General features: G+C 37.0%; 1 protein-coding gene across 8 annotated transcripts in view; it reads left to right on the plus strand.

Moving 5' to 3' along the window:
- Nucleotides 1-22,390, plus strand: part of rols (zinc-RING finger and ankyrin repeat domain-containing protein rolling pebbles) — a 439,138-nt gene that overhangs the window by 409,000 nt on the left and 7,748 nt on the right. For 7 of the 8 annotated variants that reach the window (XM_074169496.1, XM_074169497.1, XM_074169500.1 and 4 more), the window contains 7 exons: nucleotides 5,163-5,385; nucleotides 10,886-11,014; nucleotides 11,701-12,030; nucleotides 12,720-12,944; nucleotides 13,077-14,627; nucleotides 15,164-15,547; nucleotides 17,634-17,900. In XM_074169496.1, coding sequence (XP_074025597.1) covers nucleotides 5,163-5,385; nucleotides 10,886-11,014; nucleotides 11,701-12,030; nucleotides 12,720-12,944; nucleotides 13,077-14,627; nucleotides 15,164-15,547; nucleotides 17,634-17,900 — 3,109 coding nt within the window. The remainder of the gene's footprint in view (nucleotides 1-5,162; nucleotides 5,386-10,885; nucleotides 11,015-11,700; nucleotides 12,031-12,719; nucleotides 12,945-13,076; nucleotides 14,628-15,163; nucleotides 15,548-17,633; nucleotides 17,901-22,390) is intronic. The other variant, XM_074169503.1, reaches the window with a different exon arrangement.

The raw sequence follows: 22,390 nt of genomic DNA on the forward strand, positions 1-22,390 counted from the left end.
GCTGAGATCTTGCACAGAGAGGAACATTGGTTCAGGAGAAAATTCATGGAAGCCGCATACATGTTGTCCAACAACGTATTCAGCCAGGCCAACGTAGAAATACGCAACATATGGAAACCCATCATCAAACGAAAAATGGCCAACTCCCGCCAAAACGGTCATCTCTCACGGAATCAGTGAAGCGGAAAATGGAAAGCAGGAATAAGTGAAAGTATTTCAACGACCTATAAATAGTCATCTCTCGGAGGAATCAGTCCAGTCATCACCCGAAGACGATTGTAGATACTAACAATCGAAACGTCGTGAACTAACGTGACTTGGAATCTTTACAATTTTTATCATTTTCTTTTTCATTCCTTTATTTTTATTTATTCATTTGTTATATTTTTACTCCTAGGTTATTTCACTATTATTTCATTTCAGGTTTATTTTTTGCTTAATATAATTGTTTTTTTCAGCTATTCATTTTTAATTATTCTTTTTTACCTGTTTCAGGGATTTCAAATCATTTTATATAGTAGACAATGGAAGTCCGAACTAGTGAACAGTTTTGTGTGGTCAAGCGAGAGAAGTGATGCTAATGTACTCTTTTTCGTGCATCGAGAAGGTGATAACGGCAAAAGCATGGACCTGAAAAAAGTTCAAGAGTGTTGTGCAAAATACATATAAAAGCATCAAAATCAGATTTTAATGATTTCATCAGGAGCCCTCTACGTCGATATATATTCAATTATTACATTACTGAGAAAAAAAATCTCACCTTATGCCGCATACATAAAAAATTCGTTGACGGAAATGGTTACAAGGAATCTTTTTCTGAGGAAAATAATGAATGAAATAGGGTTCAGATGGAGGAAAACGAAAAAAAAATAGAAAATTGCTCATGGAAAAACTGTAAAGAAGGTCGACCAATAATTTGTATGGATGTAACATATATCCATGCTTCACATACACATTCAAATCCAACACATAATCGGGCAACAACACTATCATAGTGAAATGAATAATGACAATTAGAAGAAGTGGTTGAAAAAATCTTAATTCCCAATCTTTCAGAAAAAAGCATTTTGGTTATGGGCAATGCCCCGTACGATTTTCAGTATGACCAACATGTCCTCGGGGAAAGATGAGAGAATAGTTAAGACAACGAAACATTCATTTCAAGGATGATATGCCAAAAATTGATCTTTATTCAACTATTAAAATCTATAAAACACGTTTGAAGTTGTATAAAATTGAAAGGATTATGGGAAATTATGAACAAACTAATTAGATTGCCTGCCTCATTATCATCCAGATTTTACCCAATAGAATTGGTAAGAGCATCACTGACACAATATGTGGCTGATGAAAATGTGGACTTCAAATTCGAATCCGTTCAAAGTTTATGTGACGAATTCTCCACTTTTTGTCAAGAACAGTGGAAAAAGGTTGTTCTTGATTTTGCTATAGACAAAATTATTAAAACGTTCAAGGTGATTGTGACAACGATAGTACCAGTGAGGATAGTGATAACTCTAGAAGCGATTCCGAACTGTCTGGAGTTGAACCTTTAAAATTTTTTGATAATAACTTGAATTATATTTTTTATTCATTCATCTCAATAAATATAATAATCCCCAAGAAATTTTCATTCTGGAATTCAATCTTCAACCCAAATGAATTACATGTTCAGAATAAGTCTTTCTACCTTTCCTTCATGAACCCGAAATTAAATGCAATACAGACTGCTGAAAAACAAACTGATTTGGATTCAATTCAAATACCGCATTGTTGCGGAATTGATTGGGTTTGGCATGTATCCTCAAAATGTCGGGTCAAATCGTCAAAGGTTTTACCTTACTTGCTCTTACTCTGTAGTTAATGGTAGGGGTTGATTGCTTTGTGAGTATAAAGGAGCCTATGTAAATCGGCACCCTGGTTTCTGGATACTCGGTAGCACCACCGGCTCGAACGTTTACATTCTTACTGTCACTGTCAAAGTCAAACCTTTGTTCGTCCATCGCGGTGAGCTATTTTTTGGGTAATCTTCTTGACGGTATGCGCGAGGAAATGAACATATAAGGGGTGATGCAAAATCCAAAATATATTCTGACCGATGCTTATGATTATAACTAAATATAGGGGGGATATCCGAAAACTTGACACGCATTATCATACTAAACTAATAATTGACCATCAATTAAAAAACCATCAACCCTTATTGCTACTTGCGGCGAGGAATGTACTCTCAGGCTACTCTGAAACCCAAATAGGCGCACCAAGTCGCACGTTAGATGTCATCCTTTTCTATCCTAATGCGTTCATTAGCGTACGGAGGTACAATTTATTTGACAAGCTGTATATTGTTCGTAGGAATAGCGTCATTTTTTGATGTTACTCTCCCATTTTAATTCACCTTTGTAAAAAATAAATTAATCGAGCAACGATTTTCCTGGGTCATCGATATTTGCTGAACGATCTTACTCAGCACCAATCATTATTACTGATGAGTTCTACAACAATTATTAAAATTCAATGCCCAGCAAACTCACAGTACGTTTTAAATACAGAATGTGCATTTATGAAGTGCCATGACTTGAGAACTGCTAAATGATTCTGAAGACATTGAAAGAGTGGTATATTTTATATTAATTTCCTCATGATAATATCATATCATATCGTTCTGGAGATTAAAAAAAGAGGGGAGATCCTGAAAAAAATATCTCCACATCGATGAACCACAAATTGATTCATCTCAGTCAAAATAAGATTGTAGTGAACGGTTTATAAGGGAGTGTGAGAATAAGATTACAATACATAGCATAAAACAAAGTCGCTTCCCGCTGTCTGTCACTGGGACATGCTTATATTTTCAAAACTATGCAACGGATTTTTATGCGTGTTTTAATTGGATAAAGTTTTTCAAAAGGAAGGTTTATATGTATATAACATGCATAATATAGTAAAGAAACACTGCTGATTTCAGAGGTTTCCGAATAAACACATTTTTTGAGCTTACATTGCAAACGCTGACTAAACCTAGAAGATAGATCAAAATAATTTACTACAATATTGTACATACACTTTAACAAGGTCTACAAAAAAGTCCCCTTTTTTATCTCTTAAGAATAACTCACAATAACCATTTTTTATCAATGGCTTATTTACGAAGCGATTTTAAGCAATACAGCATTAATGCTTATCCAATTAAGTGCATTTAATATAGATCAATATGGCCCTTTACAGCGTGTAATTCAAATGAATATTTTCGAAATATTATAGATTTAAAATGCGGTCGCGGCGGTACCGGCCGAAGGGCCGGCGGCGCGTGCCTATAAATAGCACGTCGAAGGTCGCTTCGTCTTCATGATCAGCAGCGATGGCACGCGTTTATATGTATTATTAGTATCAGCATTGCACCCGTGTGGAGCCGGGACGGGTCGCTATTTTTCCATAATCTGAGTCAAATTATTACTGCTTCATTCTGTTTTGAAAGCTGTAGTAGGCCAACAGTTTTTACGGTATAATGTTTTAGTTTTCATTTTCATCTTGGAACTAGTCAATATTTTTTGGGAAAATTTTTGGCTTTCTACCACTCCATCTTTATACAAAAAAATGTGGGGATCTTCCAAAGAAAGGAAGAAAGTAATCAGTTTGAAAATAAGTAACTCTATAAATGGATGTGTAGTTCATGCAAAGAAGTAACTTTCAGACACAAACTGGAAGAAAGCCCTCCTGAAACAGCTACTTTCATATAAACATTGAATTACACGAAAGAAAAAAGAATTCTTTCGTGTTTCCCAGAAAGATCATAAATCAATGTTGATGCCCATTATGGATTTCACAACGTAATGTTGATGAATGAATAACATTTTTTCAGCTGTTGAACTCAAAATATTTCATAAAATGAACAGATATCCGCCCTTATCTCCGTTGCCCGATATTGCTGGAGTCAACATTATTTTTATCAATTGAATTCGCTATATAAATAAGTGGCGACGATATTATTTTTTAACCCAACACAGTTCACCATTGTTATTATGCAGATAATCATTTTTCATCTTGTGTGTTGACGTGTACATCACATATGAAATACAAACAGAGGAGCATAAAAACAAACATGACACTACATGACCCTAAACAATATTATCGTGTTAGTATTCTTATATCATTTGTTGCAAATTAAATTAATTATCACTGTTGTTTCCATTCGTGATAAGGATGAACCGGAATATAAATATATTATTATTTGAATGGTCATACAACCAACTTGATTAATATATGAGTATAGGAGATTTCTATGTTTATGGTTTTTTAAATTGTATTGTAGCTATGCGTTTCTTTATAAACATATTACTATGTACACAATGTACCGTAAATATACACTTTAAAAATTGGTAAAAACACCTTCAAAATGTATAGCTGCAAAAATAGTAATTTACTAAATATTGTGCATATCATATATAATTTTTTGCAAGTTGAATAAATTATCCCTGTTGTGGCACCTAGGATGCGTTTCGTCTACTACTGCGGCAGACTTCATAAATATAGCTTAGTTCATTCCAAATATATACTTGATTATTTAATTTCGAGTGTTGTAATTTTTGAATAAATAATGAAAAGTAAATCATATTTTCATCTAGAATGTTACCAACAAATCTTACACTCGGAGAATATTAATATTTTCATTTTGAAATTTCATTTCATCTCCCAAATCAGTTGACAGACTTTTTTGAAATGAAGATGTATAAAGACTCTCAAGAATTTTGTAATATTTTATGACATTGAAGCCATAAAGTTATTTGCTTGTCTTCTGAAGTATTCAATTCTGATTTCTTATACGCTATTTGTACAAGACATTTGTAATTTACCCAAAAAAATTACTGTAGCGGAAGAAGTGAAATATACAATGAACAAAACAGGTCCATGGGTCCTTGTGGTACCACAGATATTATATATTTCTAAAAATTACCATGTCGCCCACATCGATTTGTTGCTCTTAGGTACTTGATAGTTGTGAAGTAAACTCCGGATACCTATATTATGCATTATTTTCAAGAGATTTTATGGCCCACCGTATCAATTAAGGAAATATAACAATTGACTACTGAGTCATTCGCATTGAACTCCGCTTCATGCTTTGTTTGTCATCTTTAACCTTATCTAATGTTTATTTTCAGAGCCGCCAGAATTTATCAACATCTGGCGTCGAGGTCGGCCACCCGGAAAAATTACCAAAGACACGTCCCTCTAACCCGAGACACAGGCCGCCCGATCAGGGGGTCATGACCCAGAGTTGCCCCACACCACCCCAAGCGAGAAAAAAGTTTTTCCTCAGCCCTAAAGTCCTGAGGAGTCCGCTCTCGAACAGAAACAATAGGCCCCAAGACTCGGCGTTGTCAGGTAGGTTGCTAACCGAAACATGGTTTTGTTTTGTATTACGGAATACATTTTTTGAAATGGATTTTTTGTAGATTGGAAAATTATAGGAAGTTGGTATTTCATCATGAATCATACAGTGTATGCCAAAAGTTTCGGAATAATTAATAGATACTTTCGCTATCTACAGAGTTATCTTTTGAAATTTGGTATTTAATCATTATAATGCTGAATTTTTGGATAACCTGTGTATTTATTATTTTTGAATACACGATTGAAACGTAAATTTGAAAATCTATACTCATAAATGCAAAAGTAACTCACTAACACTCTTTCATCTCTCTTTCTCCGACTAGTAAGTCCTAAGAAGCTGAATCTACTATATAAAAATGGATGTTTGTTGGTTGGTTGGTTGGTAAGTGATAAACTTCTACATCGCTCAACCGATCATGATGAAACTTGACATGCATAAGTAATTTTTCATAGAGAAGGTTTTTAGGCTATCAATTTTTCTGTAACTCGCCACTAGATGGCGCTGTAGAACAATATTTTGAAAGCACTGTTCTATAACATTTTGAAAATGGTGTAATAGCCGAAACCGGTCAACAATAAAGAAATATAGTGGAAAATAGACAAAAGTGTGTTTTTGTAGTGTATCCTCACTGTTCTATAACGCTGCGCACGCCTCAATTCGTTGATTCTGATTCTGTCAAAACATTGGAACAGCAGCGATACAGCAACATAGTATTAATTAGTACTACAACTACCAAATTCTACACGGGCTTCCCCCGTAGGGATAAAAGGGGCGCGTTTACATATGAAAATTACCTTTTCATCACTGTTTCCCCGTATCGCAATACCGAATAAATTATGAATGGACTGACCCGTATAAAACCATATGTGACGAAAAACAGGACCAAAGTATTAATCTCAAATTTCTCGTTGAACTGAAAAAAACTCCGACTAAGACTATAAATTGTTGCAAGATATCAACGGCTAATTATCTATCTCGTGCTCGTGTTTTTGAGTGGTGTTCAAATCAAAATTCAAGGCTATGTTGATAGTTTTTTTTTTCGACAATAACGGTATCGTGATGACTAAATGAGTTCCAGAAGGTCAGACTCGCAACCAGACTTACCATTTATCAGTTTTGGCAACACTGCGAGAACGAGTTCGTAAGAAACTGTCCGAGTTGTGGAAGATCACAACTCGTGGACTTTGCACCAGGACAATGCACATGCCCATAACGCGCTAGGTTAGGTTAGGTCCATACTGAGTGGGTCTATTCAACCCTCCTCCGCAACCAGCAAGGGTTTATTGTGGCTCACACCTATTCACACTCGGCCAAATAAACCCAGCTTCCTAACGAAGCCGATTAGTTTGTATGGTGAGTGGTCTTTCAGGTCAGATGGTAAGAGTACGACCCTGCCGAACTCTGAAGACCTGATTCGGTCTCCAGCGGGGCAGGCACAAAGTATATGCTCTGTCGATGAGGTAGTCGGATAGTCAAGTTGCAAGATTCCCACCTTGATACCCACGACAACCTTCCCATATGAGGGTTTTTGCATGTCAGCTACACCTGACGATGCCTTAGATTCAGCCGTGCAGGGCTTTTTTACCTCTGGTTTTGGTGAATGGTCACTTGAGCGCCAACGTTTGCTAACCTGCGCATAGGAGGTTTGATCCCCCCACCTGGGACAAATTCTGCGTACGCCGCTCAAGAATTTGGTGGAAGGCGGTTTAACGTACTTCGCTCTTGAGGATGCGACTCAGTCGTTTCCTGGCTGCACCACCAAACCTTTTTTTATGGTTCAGTTGTTGGATCAGGAGTTGGGGAGTTGAGAAGCTCTTGCTCCTGAACTCGACATCCATCTCCTCTGTAGACTCGCTCCTGAACTAAATTTGCAGGGACGTCAGTTGGAGTCGTAAACTCGACATCCATCTCCACTGTAGACTCGCTCCTGAACTATATTTACAGGGAGATCCGTTGGAGTCGTAAACTCCACATCCATCTCATCTGTAGACTCGCTCCTGAACTGAATTTACAGGGAGGTAAGTTGGAGTCGTTAACTCGACATCCATCTCCTCTGTAGACTCGCTCCTGAACTAAATTTGCAGGGACATCAGTTGGAATCGTAAACTCGACATCCATCTCCACTGTAGACTCGCTCCTGAACTATATTTACAGGGAGATCCGTTGGAGTCGTAAACTCCACATCCATCTCCTCTGTAGACTCGCTCCTGAACTAAATTTACAGGTAGATCCGTTGGAGTCGTAAACTCCACATCCATCTCATCTGTAGACTCGCTCCTGAACTGAATTTACAGGGAGGTAAGTTGGAGTCGTTAACTCGACATCCATCTCCTCTGTAGACTCGCTCCTGAACTAAATTTGCAGGGACATCAGTTGGAATCGTAAACTCGACATCCATCTCCACTGTAGACTCGCTCCTGAACTATATTTACAGGGAGATCCGTTGGAGTCGTAAACTCCACATCCATCTCATCTGTAGACTCGCTCCTGAAATAAATTTACCGGGAGGTTAGTTGGAGTCTTAAACCCAACATCTTTTTCCTCTGTAGACTTGTTCCTGAATTAAATTTACATGGAGGTCAGTTGGAGTCGTAAACTTGACATCCATATCCTCTGTAGACCCGCTCCTGAACTAAATTTACTGGGAGGTGAGTTGGAGTTGTAAACTAGACATCCATTTCCTTTATAGATTCAGCCTCAGAAATAATTTTCAAGTTTACTCTGTCCACGAGTAGCTTGGGAAAGAAGGTCAATCACGGCAGAGCCCCGCATTACCGTGACAAGGCGATGCTACGACGAGAGGGCGCCCGGTATCTCGAAGATTCCGTAAATTTCGTAGTGACAGCTGATAGGCTCAGTGTCATTCATCTTCTCGGCACGCATACACACACCTTAGAATTGAGCCATCGTTGGGATGCTATTCATTTAAGGAATAACGGAACCACAAGTGATTCTGTCATTCCCGTATGCAGCAGGATGTGGGGGTTGAGCAAATGCCAATGCACGCGCCAAAAACAATATGCACAGTGATTCAGGCAGTGAAAGATGAACAAAAACAGTCAACCCGCCAATGCGCTATCTGTGAAGCGGTATTTAGCCGATAAACGCACTCCAGTGTTCGAAAACGCGCCGTACTCACCAGATTTGGCACCGTGCGAGTGCCAAATTTCAAAACTCTGTTTTGAAATTAATACGATTCGAGTCGATGGAAGTGGTAAAGCAAAAAACAACAGAGCTCCTAAAGGCACTCCCCAAAGAAGACTCCAAGCACTGCTTAGGTCAATGAAAAAACGTATGGAAAGGTGTGTAGCGAGGGGAGGGGATTATATTGAAGGGGAGCATTCGAATGTAGAATAATTTTCATAATAAAACCCTTTTTTCGTAACCAGTCTCGTTATTTAATAGCGGAACCTCGTATTGGTAGTAACGCTTCATTTCTACTGATGAAGCTACGATGTTAGCGAAACGTGTCTAAATTACGAAGACATTTTTGAAAATTGTTAGAATATTATCATGGATAATTTCTGATTCAAGTAATCCACGCATACCGTTCTTTTTCTGGAATATTTTCAATGATTAGTATTTATATATTGTCAGTAAAAAACCAAAAAAAGTAATACTTTGTTAATACTCTCAAGGTTATGAGTACAGATGGGACTTACACAGCCTTCAATTCAGATTCATAAATCGCAAAATGGTAATTATAGATTCAGGTAGTTCCTCAGTCAAGAACATTTCCACAACGCAAAAGCTTCCTTTCGTCTTTATAGACAAATTAATATAATAAATACATAAATACCAATATTTTTGATGAACCGCACGGTCCACTCAAAAAGTCTGATACAAATCTTGGACTGAGAAGTAGGTAACACAACCCTGTATACATTTTAATTTCTGAAAAACTGTAAATCAAGTCGTCTCATTTCCTCTCAAAGTAAGATTTGAATTTCTACAACTATATACATTTCCTATGTATCTTTTTTGTCTTCTTCCTACTCTATTTGTCGCGCCATTGTTATTAGTGGAGCGGATATGCTATTTCCCACTCATTGCGCCTGCAGATATTCGACCTGCGACTTCCTTCAATACTTACAATGTGCTTACGAATAAAGTACGCCTCGTTGTAACGGATTGATTCTAGTCAAATTCCTTCAATTACCGCTGAGTGATGAATGCTTTCAATTTATATTAATCTTCTCGACTTTTTCGGGAAAAATCATAAATATCATTTTTGAGAATTCATTATTTTTTAAGTGAATTGAACAAAACGTTATTTTTAATACACGTGCAAATTTGAGCAGGTCCATTCTGGCGATTACACGACCTCAGGCCCATTTCAAACAGAATGGACGTCTGGCAGAGACGAGGCGTCCATTCTGTGTGAATTGGGCCTTATACCTTCCAAGCTCACTACAAACATCCCCTACTCCTCCACTTCTGCCGTTATTCCCCGACCAATCAGAAGCTACCGCACGTATAGCGGGCAATTGAAATCTGCAGACGAGTTATGTGTAACCCTTTCAACTAATTCCTCAAAATGTGAAGTACCAAAGTTCAAAACTAATACTTTCCAACAAATTCAGTTTTTTTTCGAAGAAAAGAAATGAAAACAAACGATTTGTTTTGATAAAATCTGATACCATCACAGGATTCTAGTGGTTTCTAAATGGTTCATGTTGAACTCACGTCGTAATACGTTCGTTATTAAAATAGTTATAGGAATAAAATTTGAAAAATAAGTCATTGACTCTTATTCCGCCAATTCAACTTCAAAATCTCATCACTGCACTGAATTCAATAGGTTTTGGTTCAGAACTCACCAGAACTTCATCTGAATCTATTCGTCATTGAGTTATGAGTGAAGAAAGTTTGAAAAATATGATCACCCAACCTAATGAATATTACTGGAGTTTTTTCCCAACATCAAATCGTTATTTCAACACCACGACATGTGTTTCGATCACCAAGTGTTCACCAGTTCGATCTTCCTTTTGAAGATGATCACTTGGTGATCGAAACACATAGCGAGGTGTTGAAATAACGATTTGGTGTTGGGAAAACACTCCGCTAATGGGTGTAATTGAAGTCAGCAGTGTAATGGAAAACGGAAAGATACAATTGGCTATCCCTAAAAATATCCCAGAGAAATGTGATAGAATAGGCATATATTTGTTTGATTTTTAGTGTTTCTCTATCTTATCAACCGTTCTTCGTGTACCAGAGGGCCTCGTGCCGCCACTGCATTCTTGTCATCGCTATGCTCCGTAACTTTGCATAGTTCAAGCAAAATGCTACCTTATTCGCTACGTTTTCCAATAAATTTGATCATATTGTTATTATTCTTACGAATAATCAAAAAAACGAATCAAACAATTTAAAATTTGGAACCATATCACATCAAACTCATTATTTTTTCATAAACTTATTTTGCATTCTTTCTTGGTATTTAAACTTTGCATCTGTTTCGAATGAATGTAATATTTTCTCTAGCTGCAATGACATCATCAACAACATCTAACGAAGGAAGGCATTGGTCTAGCGTAGTTTTGGGGAAAATGCGGTCACTTTGGAATGCCGGATCAAGAAGTGCAAGTTCTGGCCTCAATCAACTGATAACAGGCACGAAATTGATGTTTCTCTTTTGTTTGTTTTTTTTTTATTTTTATTTCAGCATGCGTTTATGTAGCACTGCATTTTGTTTTGTATTCACCATATTCCATTTTTTTTTGTTAGTGTTATGTAAAAATCCCCTTTTACTAAAGGCGCAACTTGGAGTGGCTGTTTTACCACACCATGTTTTATGAAGCACAAGAGTTTACAAAATTGATTGAATATGAAAGTAATATTTGAACAGTATCATCATCAGTAAGAACTCTGCATTGACTGCACTAATCATTATCTAATCTATTTGCGAAGAAGACATTTGTTGAAGTTTTTCATATAAACTTAATGTAAACATATTTTTATTGTTGATATAAATCGTTTCCAAATTCAAATTTGTATCAATTCGAAAAGCAATTCAACATTATATCATTTTTAATTATAGATTCCTCATTATTCACTTCAAGTTTATTTGCAAAACTATCAATTCACAAAAGTGAGTGTTAATATTCCATTCAAAACTGATTCCATAAAAAACCTCTATAGATAATTGAAAATTACCATTGATCTTCAATCAGATTCATCTACTTCACAGAACATTTTAGAAAAAAATCAATTTTGGAAACTCGCTAAGCACCAATAACAGAATGGCTGAATCCCAGATGCTGACTCAACTATCATCTAATCTCATGCTTCTATTATAGACGACGAAGCCACTCTGAAACCCATCCCTCACAAGAAGTCGTCCGAAAACGACATGTACATGCGACTGGGTCTCCTTCTGGGTGATGGAGCACGACGTCCGAAGAGAGCCCAAGGTAGAAACCACGAATCGTGCTCATCGCTTGCAAGTTACGAAACATCCGCCATGTTGTCAAATAATACTAGCCCAGTGTCGACACTGACGGGTAGTTCGGAAGATCAACACAGGACCAACCCTAGTTCGGATAGCGTCGCCTCGCTGATGTCGATGTCGATGTCTGGGCAAAGCAACTGCAGCTCCAGTCCTGTTAGCAGAAGACACAGCGTCACAAGTAAGTTATGACAACTTTTAGTTAGTCCATTCAACTTGAAATTACATAATTACTAAACTATTTTATTGGTAGTTCCATTAGTTGTTTATGTTTGTTGTTTGTATATAGGGCCTCTACATCATCAAGGCCTCTACAGTTTCCGATAACGGTCATATATTAATTCACCAGTTCATGCAGCTACAGCTTTTCCCTCTTAATCCTTTTCCCCTCGACACTAAGATGATTCTGAGGATACGTACTGATATTTAAAACAACAATTAAAATCTTCTTGAATCCTGTAACCGATTCTCTCTATTATGTGTTCCGACATCAAGCCATTTTCTCCAACATACTCTGCATTTTAAGCATATTTTTCTCCGTATAGTGGTCCATCAGCTGATGACGCAGTCCAAATATATCTGTCAAATTGCTTTTCTAATGTTTCCAGTATGAATTATAATAAAAAAATATATATATAACCCCTTCAATTCACATAATAAAGAACTTATCGAAACCTTTCAAAAATTTCCCAGGTTTCGGAAAGGCCCTGAATTGTTTCATAGTTTACTCTTTGTATCCGAGAGGTAAACTTATTGTGAGCACTGCACACAGTGTTACTGGGTTACAGCAACACAATCAAAAAATAATATCATCACCCGTTAAAAAAATATTATCATTTCATATTTGTTCAATTATCATATTTTCTCCAGCGACGCAACAAGATGAAATGAATACCTTCAGGAATAGGAGAACTTGTATACGAAGATCAGCAAGAACCGATGTCAAAGGCTCTGTTGATCCTAGGATACGTATCAGGCAGTATAAAGCCCCCCAACTCACCCTGAAACCTTTGTTTTTCGAAGTGCCGCTCCAGGAATCCAACCCTCTGTTCCTCGGAAGGCATTGGCTCATCAAAGAAATTGAAACTATCACAAGTGAGTTTACCATAGAATATTGAGTTTTAACACATCAAGTATTTCTCCCATATAACTGATCTTTAAATATGTATGTGTCTTCAATATTTCCGATTACCGAATAGCTTGATAAGTTTACTTTACTTCTACTAGGTTCTTCCAGTCCTGGAGTTCTCCTAACCGGCAATCCAGGAACGGGTAAGACAGCCCTCATCCTCCAGCTGGTAGAATATAGCTGTTTCGGACGACGAAAAGAACCTATCTACCAGAGAGTACACTCACCCGAACGATCTCGAAGCCCCCAAAGCATTTATTACCAAATAGATCTCGTTTCCGAAAGTATCAAGAAGCTAGCCAGCAGCATAGTAGCATATCACTTTTGCCAAGCCGATAACAACAACACTTGTTCAGTACCTGACTTCATCCATTCGTTGGCTGCGCAGCTGTGTCAAGCTCCTCAATTGGTAGCCTACCGCGAGCACCTCATTGGCGAACCACACCTGCAAAATATTCTGTCGCTCAAGGAGTGCATTGCCAACCCAGATATCGCCCTGACCACCGGCATACTGGAACCTCTAGCGAGCCTAAGACGAATAGGAAAAATAGAGAATATCAACTGCGTTATCCTTATTGACGCCCTTTGCGATGCGGAATACCACAGGCCAGACCACGGTGATACGATAACAACATTCCTTGTGAAACATATCCCCAGTTTTCCCTCCTGGCTCAAAGTGGTCGGTACGGTTAGAACCCAGCTTCAAGAACTCACAAAGCAGCTTCCGTTCACTAGAGTTTCCTTGGATAATATACAGTCCAATGAGAATATACAGAAGGATATTTTAGGCTACATCAACTTTAGATTGCAGAACAGCCCCAGTATACAAAGCAATATTACTTTGGCTACTACCGGAAAAGTCGAAAGTGGTAGCGTCTCCCAACACAAGTTTTCTCAGCATCTTCTGAATTCAAGCCAAGGTTCCTTCCTGTTCGCGAAGCTGACTCTTGACCTGTTGGAGAAGGGCCAGCTTGTCGTGAAATCTTCTGGCTACAAGGTGCTTCCGGTTACCTTGGCTGAAATCTACTTACTCCACTTCAATTTGAGGTTCCCCACCATACGTTCCTTTGAGAAAGTCACTCATATTCTCAGCGTGTGTTTGGCAGCTCTCTACCCTCTCACTCTCTTAGAGATTTATTATTCCGTAAACTCGTTACTCGTAGACAATTTCTTGCCGTGGAACGAATTCCTACAGAGGTTCAAACTCCTCTCTGGATTCTTAGTGAAAAGACTGGACAATACATACATGTTTTTCCACCCTTCCTTCAGGGAGTGGTTGATTCGTAGAGACGACAACGAGCCGACCAAGTTCATTTGTGAACTACGTTCTGGTCACGCGGGCATAGCGTTCAGGTTGTCAAGGGTTCAAGCTCCTCTTGATCCCGAGAAAACTCTGGAGTTGGGGCATCACATCTTAAAGGCCCACGTGTACAGAAATATGTCCTTGCCGGTGATCAGTTCCAGGGATTTGCAAGGTTACTGGGTGGCGGAAAGTTCCGAGAATGTGTCGGCGGCCGTAAGCAATATCCGGAATATGTACAGTCCGAACGTGAAGGTGTCGAGGTTGCTGCTGCTAGCCGGAGCTTCTCCCAATCACGTGACTGATTTCTTGGGGAATGCTCCTGTACTGTGCATGTACGCCAATGAAGGTAAATTAAGTTATAAGTAATTATTATATACTTTTAAGTATTGTTGGTCAGGAATGATTTCAGTCACTTGAATCACTAAATAGAAGCTAATATTAGATGGTGTTGCTCAATTCGTAGGTGCGCTCATTGGATTTCAATTTGATTCAGTTTTTTTTTGTGGATAACTTTGCCGTTAGCCCACTTTATATTATGTTGAATCATGGCTTTCAAACGATATCGGATTGGTTAGAACAAAAAAGTCATCCATAAGAGAGGAGCACTGAAAAGTTTGAAGAAATTTCAGAACTGAAAAACTCAGTTTATCATTGGAGATTGATTCATATCGGATCATAAAAAACTGGATACGTTTATCTTGTAGTATTTTTATATCATTATAGCTTTTAGGAGAGTCGAAAATGATTTTACTATCTCTCAAATGAGTGTTTTTGAGTATCAGGACTATCGATATATCAATGGTGGTCTATATTAGAAGTATATCATTACTTATCATGCAATTACACCAAATTTTTAAATTTCTTCACTCACATTATCAACAGGAATCGTTCCCATGATTTCTCTCCTGCTGGAATTCGGAGCTGACGTAGAGCTCACAAACAGCCAAGGATGCACGGCTCTCTCCCTAGCCTCAGCCAAAGGTCATTGTGACGTCGTGAGGCAGCTCATCGCCGCTGGTGCTTCTCCAGGTCATGCAGACACGGCAGGCTATTGCCCTCTGGTGCATGCAGCCCGAAACGGCTGCTTGAATGTTGTGGGATACTTACTCGCATGTGATTGGATCATTAAGAATCCCGAAGATGTAGAGTTGGCGGATGCTGCACAGCAGGCTCTTGTTGCGGCCGCGGGCCAAGGACATACAGAGATTGTGGAGTACTTGTTGGATATGGCTGAAGTGAATGTGGATCTTCAGGATTCTATTGCAGGTATACCTACTGTTTTTCAATACTCGTTACATTAATACATTGATAGTGGTACGAATTTTATATTAAAATTCCTCACTTCCATTCTCTCAGTTATTAATCATAAGCAAACCTAGAAATTATGTAAAGCATTTGGAATTTCCAAATATCCCTATTATCACATGCACAGAGATGTGCATGTGAATTATCCTATTTTGTAATGAATTGAAAACAATCCATATTTATTATCAAATAAACAAAAAATAATTCAAAACAAAAAAACAGTAAATTGATGGATGTAGCCGTTACTACGTGGTAGGAAATCGTAATGAAGGAAAGTGAATTTCCATGTTTTTTACCACTTTCATTTGTAACTAACGTTACTACAGTTTCGTCCTATAAAGACATTTTCAAACTCGTATATAAGCATTATGTTTATGTAAGCATTATGCTATGCATAAGCATTATGCTTATGTAAGCATAATGCTATGCATAAGCATTATGCTTATGTAAGGATATGTAAGTATAATGCTATGCATAAGCATTATACTTATGTAAACATTATGCTATGCATAAGCACTATGTTTATGTAAACATAATGCTATGCATAAGCATTATGCTTATGTAAATTACTGAAATTCTGCTTCCACCGAAAGTTTTGTATAAATTAATTCCAAAATTGCTGGCTTCCACCGAAATCAGTGATTTTGGTGGGAACCAGCAATTACTAAAAAACTTTTTCTGGATATCTCTAACTAAGTATGTGTAGCTGATAATACTTTTTGAAGGCTCTTACTTTGGATCAATTTAGCTTGAAAATATATTTATGGCATGTTTGTTTGAGAGTGGTTGACAATGTTATGTTTCATGGTGAATATCATCATTAGTTCCGACTTCCATTGTCTAATATGGTCTATGAAAGAACCAATAAGATAATAATGAATAGCTAACATATCAATTATATTGAGCAGTGAACCGTGAAACGAAAATACAATACACCGAATAAAACAAACACTATACAAAATGAAAGTGACTACATATTAAAAAATAAAAATTAATTAATAAAACTAAAAGTAAGCAGAAAAAATTGAAAAAATTAGAAACGATTTCAAACCAAGTTACTTCTCGTTTCGTTTGTTAGTATCCACAGTCGTCTTCGGGTGATGAGCGCTTTCATCTATACCCTCTTCCTTCTCCACACTTCACTGCTTCAGCGGGAGTTGGCCGTTTGGCGGGAGTTGACCGCATTGCTGAACACAAGAAAGACACACAGCGAGGAGAAACCATCAAATCTGGAATAGCAGATCATGTTTGGGCTCATCAACATAACATCAAGTGGTCCCAAGCCAAGGTCATCTACAGGGAGAAGGAACACTGGTTCAAGAGGAATTTCAAAAAAGCTGAACATATTTAGTAATGCTATACGCCATACATAAAAACCTGTAATCAAGCGGAAAACGGTCATCTCCCGCCAAATGGTTAATTCCCGCTAAACTTCTGTAGCAGAGAGAGGAAAGAGGGGATAGGTGAAAGCACTTGAATGACCTATAAATAGTCATCTTTTGGGGGAACAGTCCATTCATCATAGATTTTGAATCATAATGAAATCATATTAGTGAAAGATCGTTCGAACTAAATGAGTATTTTTGATATGACCAATGGTTTATTTACAAATAATTGAAAAACAGAAAAAGTCCAATATATCAAGGGTAGTCCAAACAAAATACTTACTGGATTCAAAAAACACATTGATGTGAGAAATCCACTTGAAAATTTACAAAACCGCGACGTGTGTTTCGCTATTTGATATCATCTTCGGGCATCGCAATATTGTGATGTATTCAAGATTTTGAGTATTCTGATTTTAGAGGTACTCACACTATATGAACTTTTATAGTGGTAATGTTAATGGAAAGTTTGAATTGAATGTGAGCGCTGAATGCATTAAAAATCACATGAGATTTGAAAAAAAATGTTTTGCGTAGCAAAAGGGGATTTCTTCTGGTTTCTTCGACAAACAGCAATCTCATCACCTAACCTTTTACAAATATGTTAGCACGGTCTAGTATTATACTAATACATTTTCGTATCTAAACAATTACAATTTCAGGTGAAACAGCTCTCACAATTGCTTCGGCAAATGGTTGCCACACGGTTTGTTCAGCGCTCATCAACAGAGGCGCTAATATTTCGACAACCAACAAAAAAGGATTGACGCCACTTCTTCTCGCTGTGAAAGAAGGACATTGGGCTGTCGCTGAAAGACTAATTCAAAACTATGCAGCCATTGAGCAGTGTGATTCTGTGGAACGGTCTCCGCTCATGATAGCTGCAGCAGAAGGTCACTTGGGAATCATCGAACTGCTTTTAGACAGAGGTGGGTGCCATAACAGAAAATAATTTCTAGTAATTCATAGGTTGAGAAAGTTTATATCTTGTAAATGAGGGAATATTTTTTGTTCATTTTGAGTATTTCTTCGTTTCACCTCGACAATTGACATGGGAAGCTATTTGAAGTTAGAATAATAGATTCATGAATAATAATTTCAAGTAGTAACTGACAAATGTGGCTTCGGTCCCATGAAATAACCTTGAATATTTATAAATCATCTCATATGTCTATTATAAAAAACAGTAGTACCTCCAACTATCTTTTGATAACAAAATTGTTCTCTATAAACAGATTACTTGAATTCTTATTATATTATTTTCAAAATTTTGAATCCTGGAGAAAAATTCATTTGCATTTCTTGGTCTATCTCTTCTGGTGCGATAGACTCTGCATCCTTAAAATACCATTCTCATTGGACAGAATGATCCCAAAGTATTTAAAGTTTTAGGAATATCAAATCTTGGTGCATTCATGTCTAACCATGGTGGAGCAGTCAATGGTGACCGTTTTTGGTACCTACATAAAGAGGCGGGGCGTTAAGCATTCTTCAGGTTGTTCAGCATTGACTCCCTTATAATTAAATATACATACATACATATATGCATAAGACAACATTAACACTTATGATGAAAAGTCCGTAAGCTAAAATATTTTTTTATATATAAAATTAGATTTCATTATTCGATTAAGTTGCCTTAGAGGGCAATTATAGCGTTCATACAATTTTTTATACCATTTTTATAGTACGATTTGTCTTTAGTCTCAAAATAGACCTCTAATTCGAAGAGTACCTCTTCATCGGAGATGAATTTCTTTTCAGGTCTCTTGAGGTCACTGTACATGAAAAAGTCACTGGGGGCTAGATAAGGAGATGGGAAGGGATGGGAAGGCAATTCAGAGCCCAATTTATGCAATTTTGCCATCGTTTTCATTGATTTGTGGCACGACGCAATGCTCCAATAATGCCATATAATAGTTGCACCACGTGCAAAGAGGACGATCGTGTTTTGTTTGGTGGAACAGAGTCGAACACTGCTCAGAATAACCATTTCGTTGTTGTTTTCAGTCGGTTGTGAGCTCTCGCGATGTCCAACACATTCCTCTGATATTTTCAGAGCCAAAACTATCTCAATCATCATCATCCAAAATCATTCAGTTATTTTTTTTTATGTTTTCGTCAGTAACATCCTCTTTGAGGTCTCCACTGCTTACCTTATCCTTGGTGCTCATTTCACCTTCACTTCTCAATGGCTGATTTTCCTGGTGCAAAGTTTTATAATGTTCATCAAGCCAATCCTTAGCTTCAAAAGCAATTCCTTTCATCAGTTTTCTTCGAACCAACAGAATTTGCTCCACTCAAAATGTTTTATCCCACCAACTAATATTCCGATTGCTGTGAAATTTGTATACGTGCCTTTTGAACAGAGATCATATGGATTCACTAGTGAAGCCATCTGTGTGTCAGCTTACTAACTGTTCAGCCCACCTAATACAACTGTTTCAATAACCAATGTGTTCTTCCCTATACAGCATATATTTAATATCATAACATGACACGTGTCTTTTGAACAGAGATCATATGGATTCAATACTAGTAAAGCCATCTGTGTGTCAGCTTACTAACTGTTCAGCCCACCTAATACAACTGTTTTAATAACCAATGTGTTCTTCCCTATACAGCATATATTTAATATCATAGCATGAATAGTGGAGCAGCAATGGCATTAACTTAGCCAGTTATCAATACACATATATTGAAGATAAAGAAAATTATCATTTTGCAGAGTCAAGGTTTTTTTACTCTTTGACCGCGAAGAAATGAATAAGTTGGTTGGTAATTATTAGCAAATAATGCTCTTCATAGTACAGTCAGTTCACTTATAAAATACAAAACAATAAAATAAATAAATATATATATATATATATATATATATATATATATATATATATATATATATGAAATCTGAAGTTTTCACGGATAGGAATATGCTAAACTGGTTTTCCGGGTATTTGATCCGTGTATGTGATATTATCTCTAATTTCACCGACGTTTCGACAAAATCTCATTTGTCATTATCTAGGTGTGCTAATACGTGTTCAGAAGTTTTGTTGACCTTGCTCAACTCACTCAGTGTTTATGGACCCTCTATATCTGAACACGTAACGAATACCGTTTTACCAGTATAGTAAGAAGTGAGTTGAGCAAGGTCAACAAAACTTCTGAACACGTATTAGCACACCTAGATAATGACAAATGAGATTTTGTCGAAACGTCGGTGAAATTAGAGATAATATCACATACACGGATCAAATACCCGGAAAACCAGTTTAGCATATTCCTATCCGTGAAAACTTCAGATTTCATATTCGATACCTTAACGGGGAGATGAGGTCAACCAAGAAGAAGAAGAACTCAGGTAAAACTCAACAACATTTAAGTAGTAGGTAGTAGAGTGTTTATGGACCCTCTATATCTGAACACGTAACGAATACCGTTTTACCAGTATAGTAAGAAGTGAGTTGAGCAAGGTCAACAAAACTTCTGAACACGTATTAGCACACCTAGATAATGACAAATGAGATTTTGTCGAAACGTCGGTGAAATTAGAGATAATATCACATACACGGATCAAATACCCGGAAAACCAGTTTAGCATATTCCTATCCGTGAAAACTTCAGATTTCATATTCGATACCTTAACGGGGAGATGAGGTCAACCAAGAAGAAGAAGAACTCAGGTAAAACTCAACAACATTTAAGTAGTAGGTAGTAGAGTGTTTATGGACCCTCTATATCTGAACACGTAACGAATACCGTTTTATCAGTATAGTAAGAAGTGAGTTGAGCAAGGTCAACAAAACTTCTGAACACGTATTAGCACACCTAGATAATGACAAATGAGATTTTGTCGAAACGTCGGTGAAATTAGAGATAATATCACATACACGGATCAAATACCCGGAAAACCAGTTTAGCATATTCCTATCCGTGAAAACTTCAGATTTCATATTCGATACCTTAACGGGGAGATGAGATCAACCAAGAAGAAGAAGAACTCAGGTAAAACTCAACAACATTTAAGTAGTAGGTAGTAGAGTGTTTATGGACCCTCTATATCTGAACACGTAACGAATACCGTTTTACCAGTATAGTAAGAAGTGAGTTGAGCAAGGTCAACAAAACTTCTGAACACGTATTAGCACACCTAGATAATGACAAATGAGATTTTGTCGAAACGTCGGTGAAATTAGAGATAATATCACATACACGGATCAAATACCCGGAAAACCAGTTTAGCATATTCCTATCCGTGAAAACTTCAGATTTCATATTCGATACCTTAACGGGGAGATGAGGTCAACCAAGAAGAAGAAGAACTCAGGTAAAACTCAACAACATTTAAGTAGTAGGTAGTAGAGTGTTTATGGCCCCTCTATATCTGAACACGTAACGAATACCGTTTTACCAGTATAGTAAGAAGTGAGTTGAGCAAGGTCAACAAAACTTCTGAACACGTATTAGCACACCTAGATAATGACAAATGAGATTTTGTCGAAACGTCGGTGAAATTAGAGATAATATCACATACACGGATCAAATACCCGGAAAACCAGTTTAGCATATATATATATATATATATATATATATATATATATATATATATATATATATATATATATATATATTATTATTATTATTATTATTATTAAATGCAATCAGACCAGAACTATACAACGAGTCACAACCTATATGTTCTCTGTTGATATAAAAATTTCCTATTCTATTTCTAGTAGAGTGTGTATGAATACTACTTGTGTAGGTCAACTGATCACTCAGATAATTTGGCAACATTTTGTGTTTAATTTTAAATATAAATATTTAGCATATTTAGTGTTATCCTTTGTTTAGCAGACATAAGAGACAGTGTTTCCAACATGTATTCCACAGATATGCGTTTATTACAACTTAATATTGCCCTCATAGATCTGTTGTGAAGCTTCTGTAATCTGTTTAGATTTTCATTGCTCACAAAATAGAGTAATGTACTGCAGTAGTCAAAGTGGCGGGCTATTATTGATTTATAAATTGTTAATTTGGCATATTCACTTATTTTATTTTTCAATCTACATAAAAGATGAATTTTCGTGGCTATTTCCTTCTGAATATAACTACAGTGTGCATTAAAGTTCAATTCTTGATCTAATACCACTCCCAGATATTTAAAAGTTGTTACCCTTTCAATGATGACATTATCAATATAAAGATTCAATGACAGCTGTTCATCTTGCAGTTGTTTTAAACGATATTTGCTACCTATTAACATGCATTTTGTTTTATTAACATTTAACTTGAGGCCGTTGTCACATAACCACACGTTTATATTTAATAATTCCTCATTTAAACATTCTGAGATTTCATTAGTCGTCCCAGGACAGTACAACATAGTGTCGTCGGCAAACAGTTTTATCTTACA

Source organism: Leptinotarsa decemlineata, unplaced genomic scaffold (assembly GCF_025532065.1).
Source record: "Leptinotarsa decemlineata unplaced genomic scaffold, Ldec_3_MD MMD2_P_RNA_scaffold_5, whole genome shotgun sequence".
Lineage (NCBI taxonomy): Eukaryota > Metazoa > Arthropoda > Insecta > Coleoptera > Chrysomelidae > Leptinotarsa > Leptinotarsa decemlineata.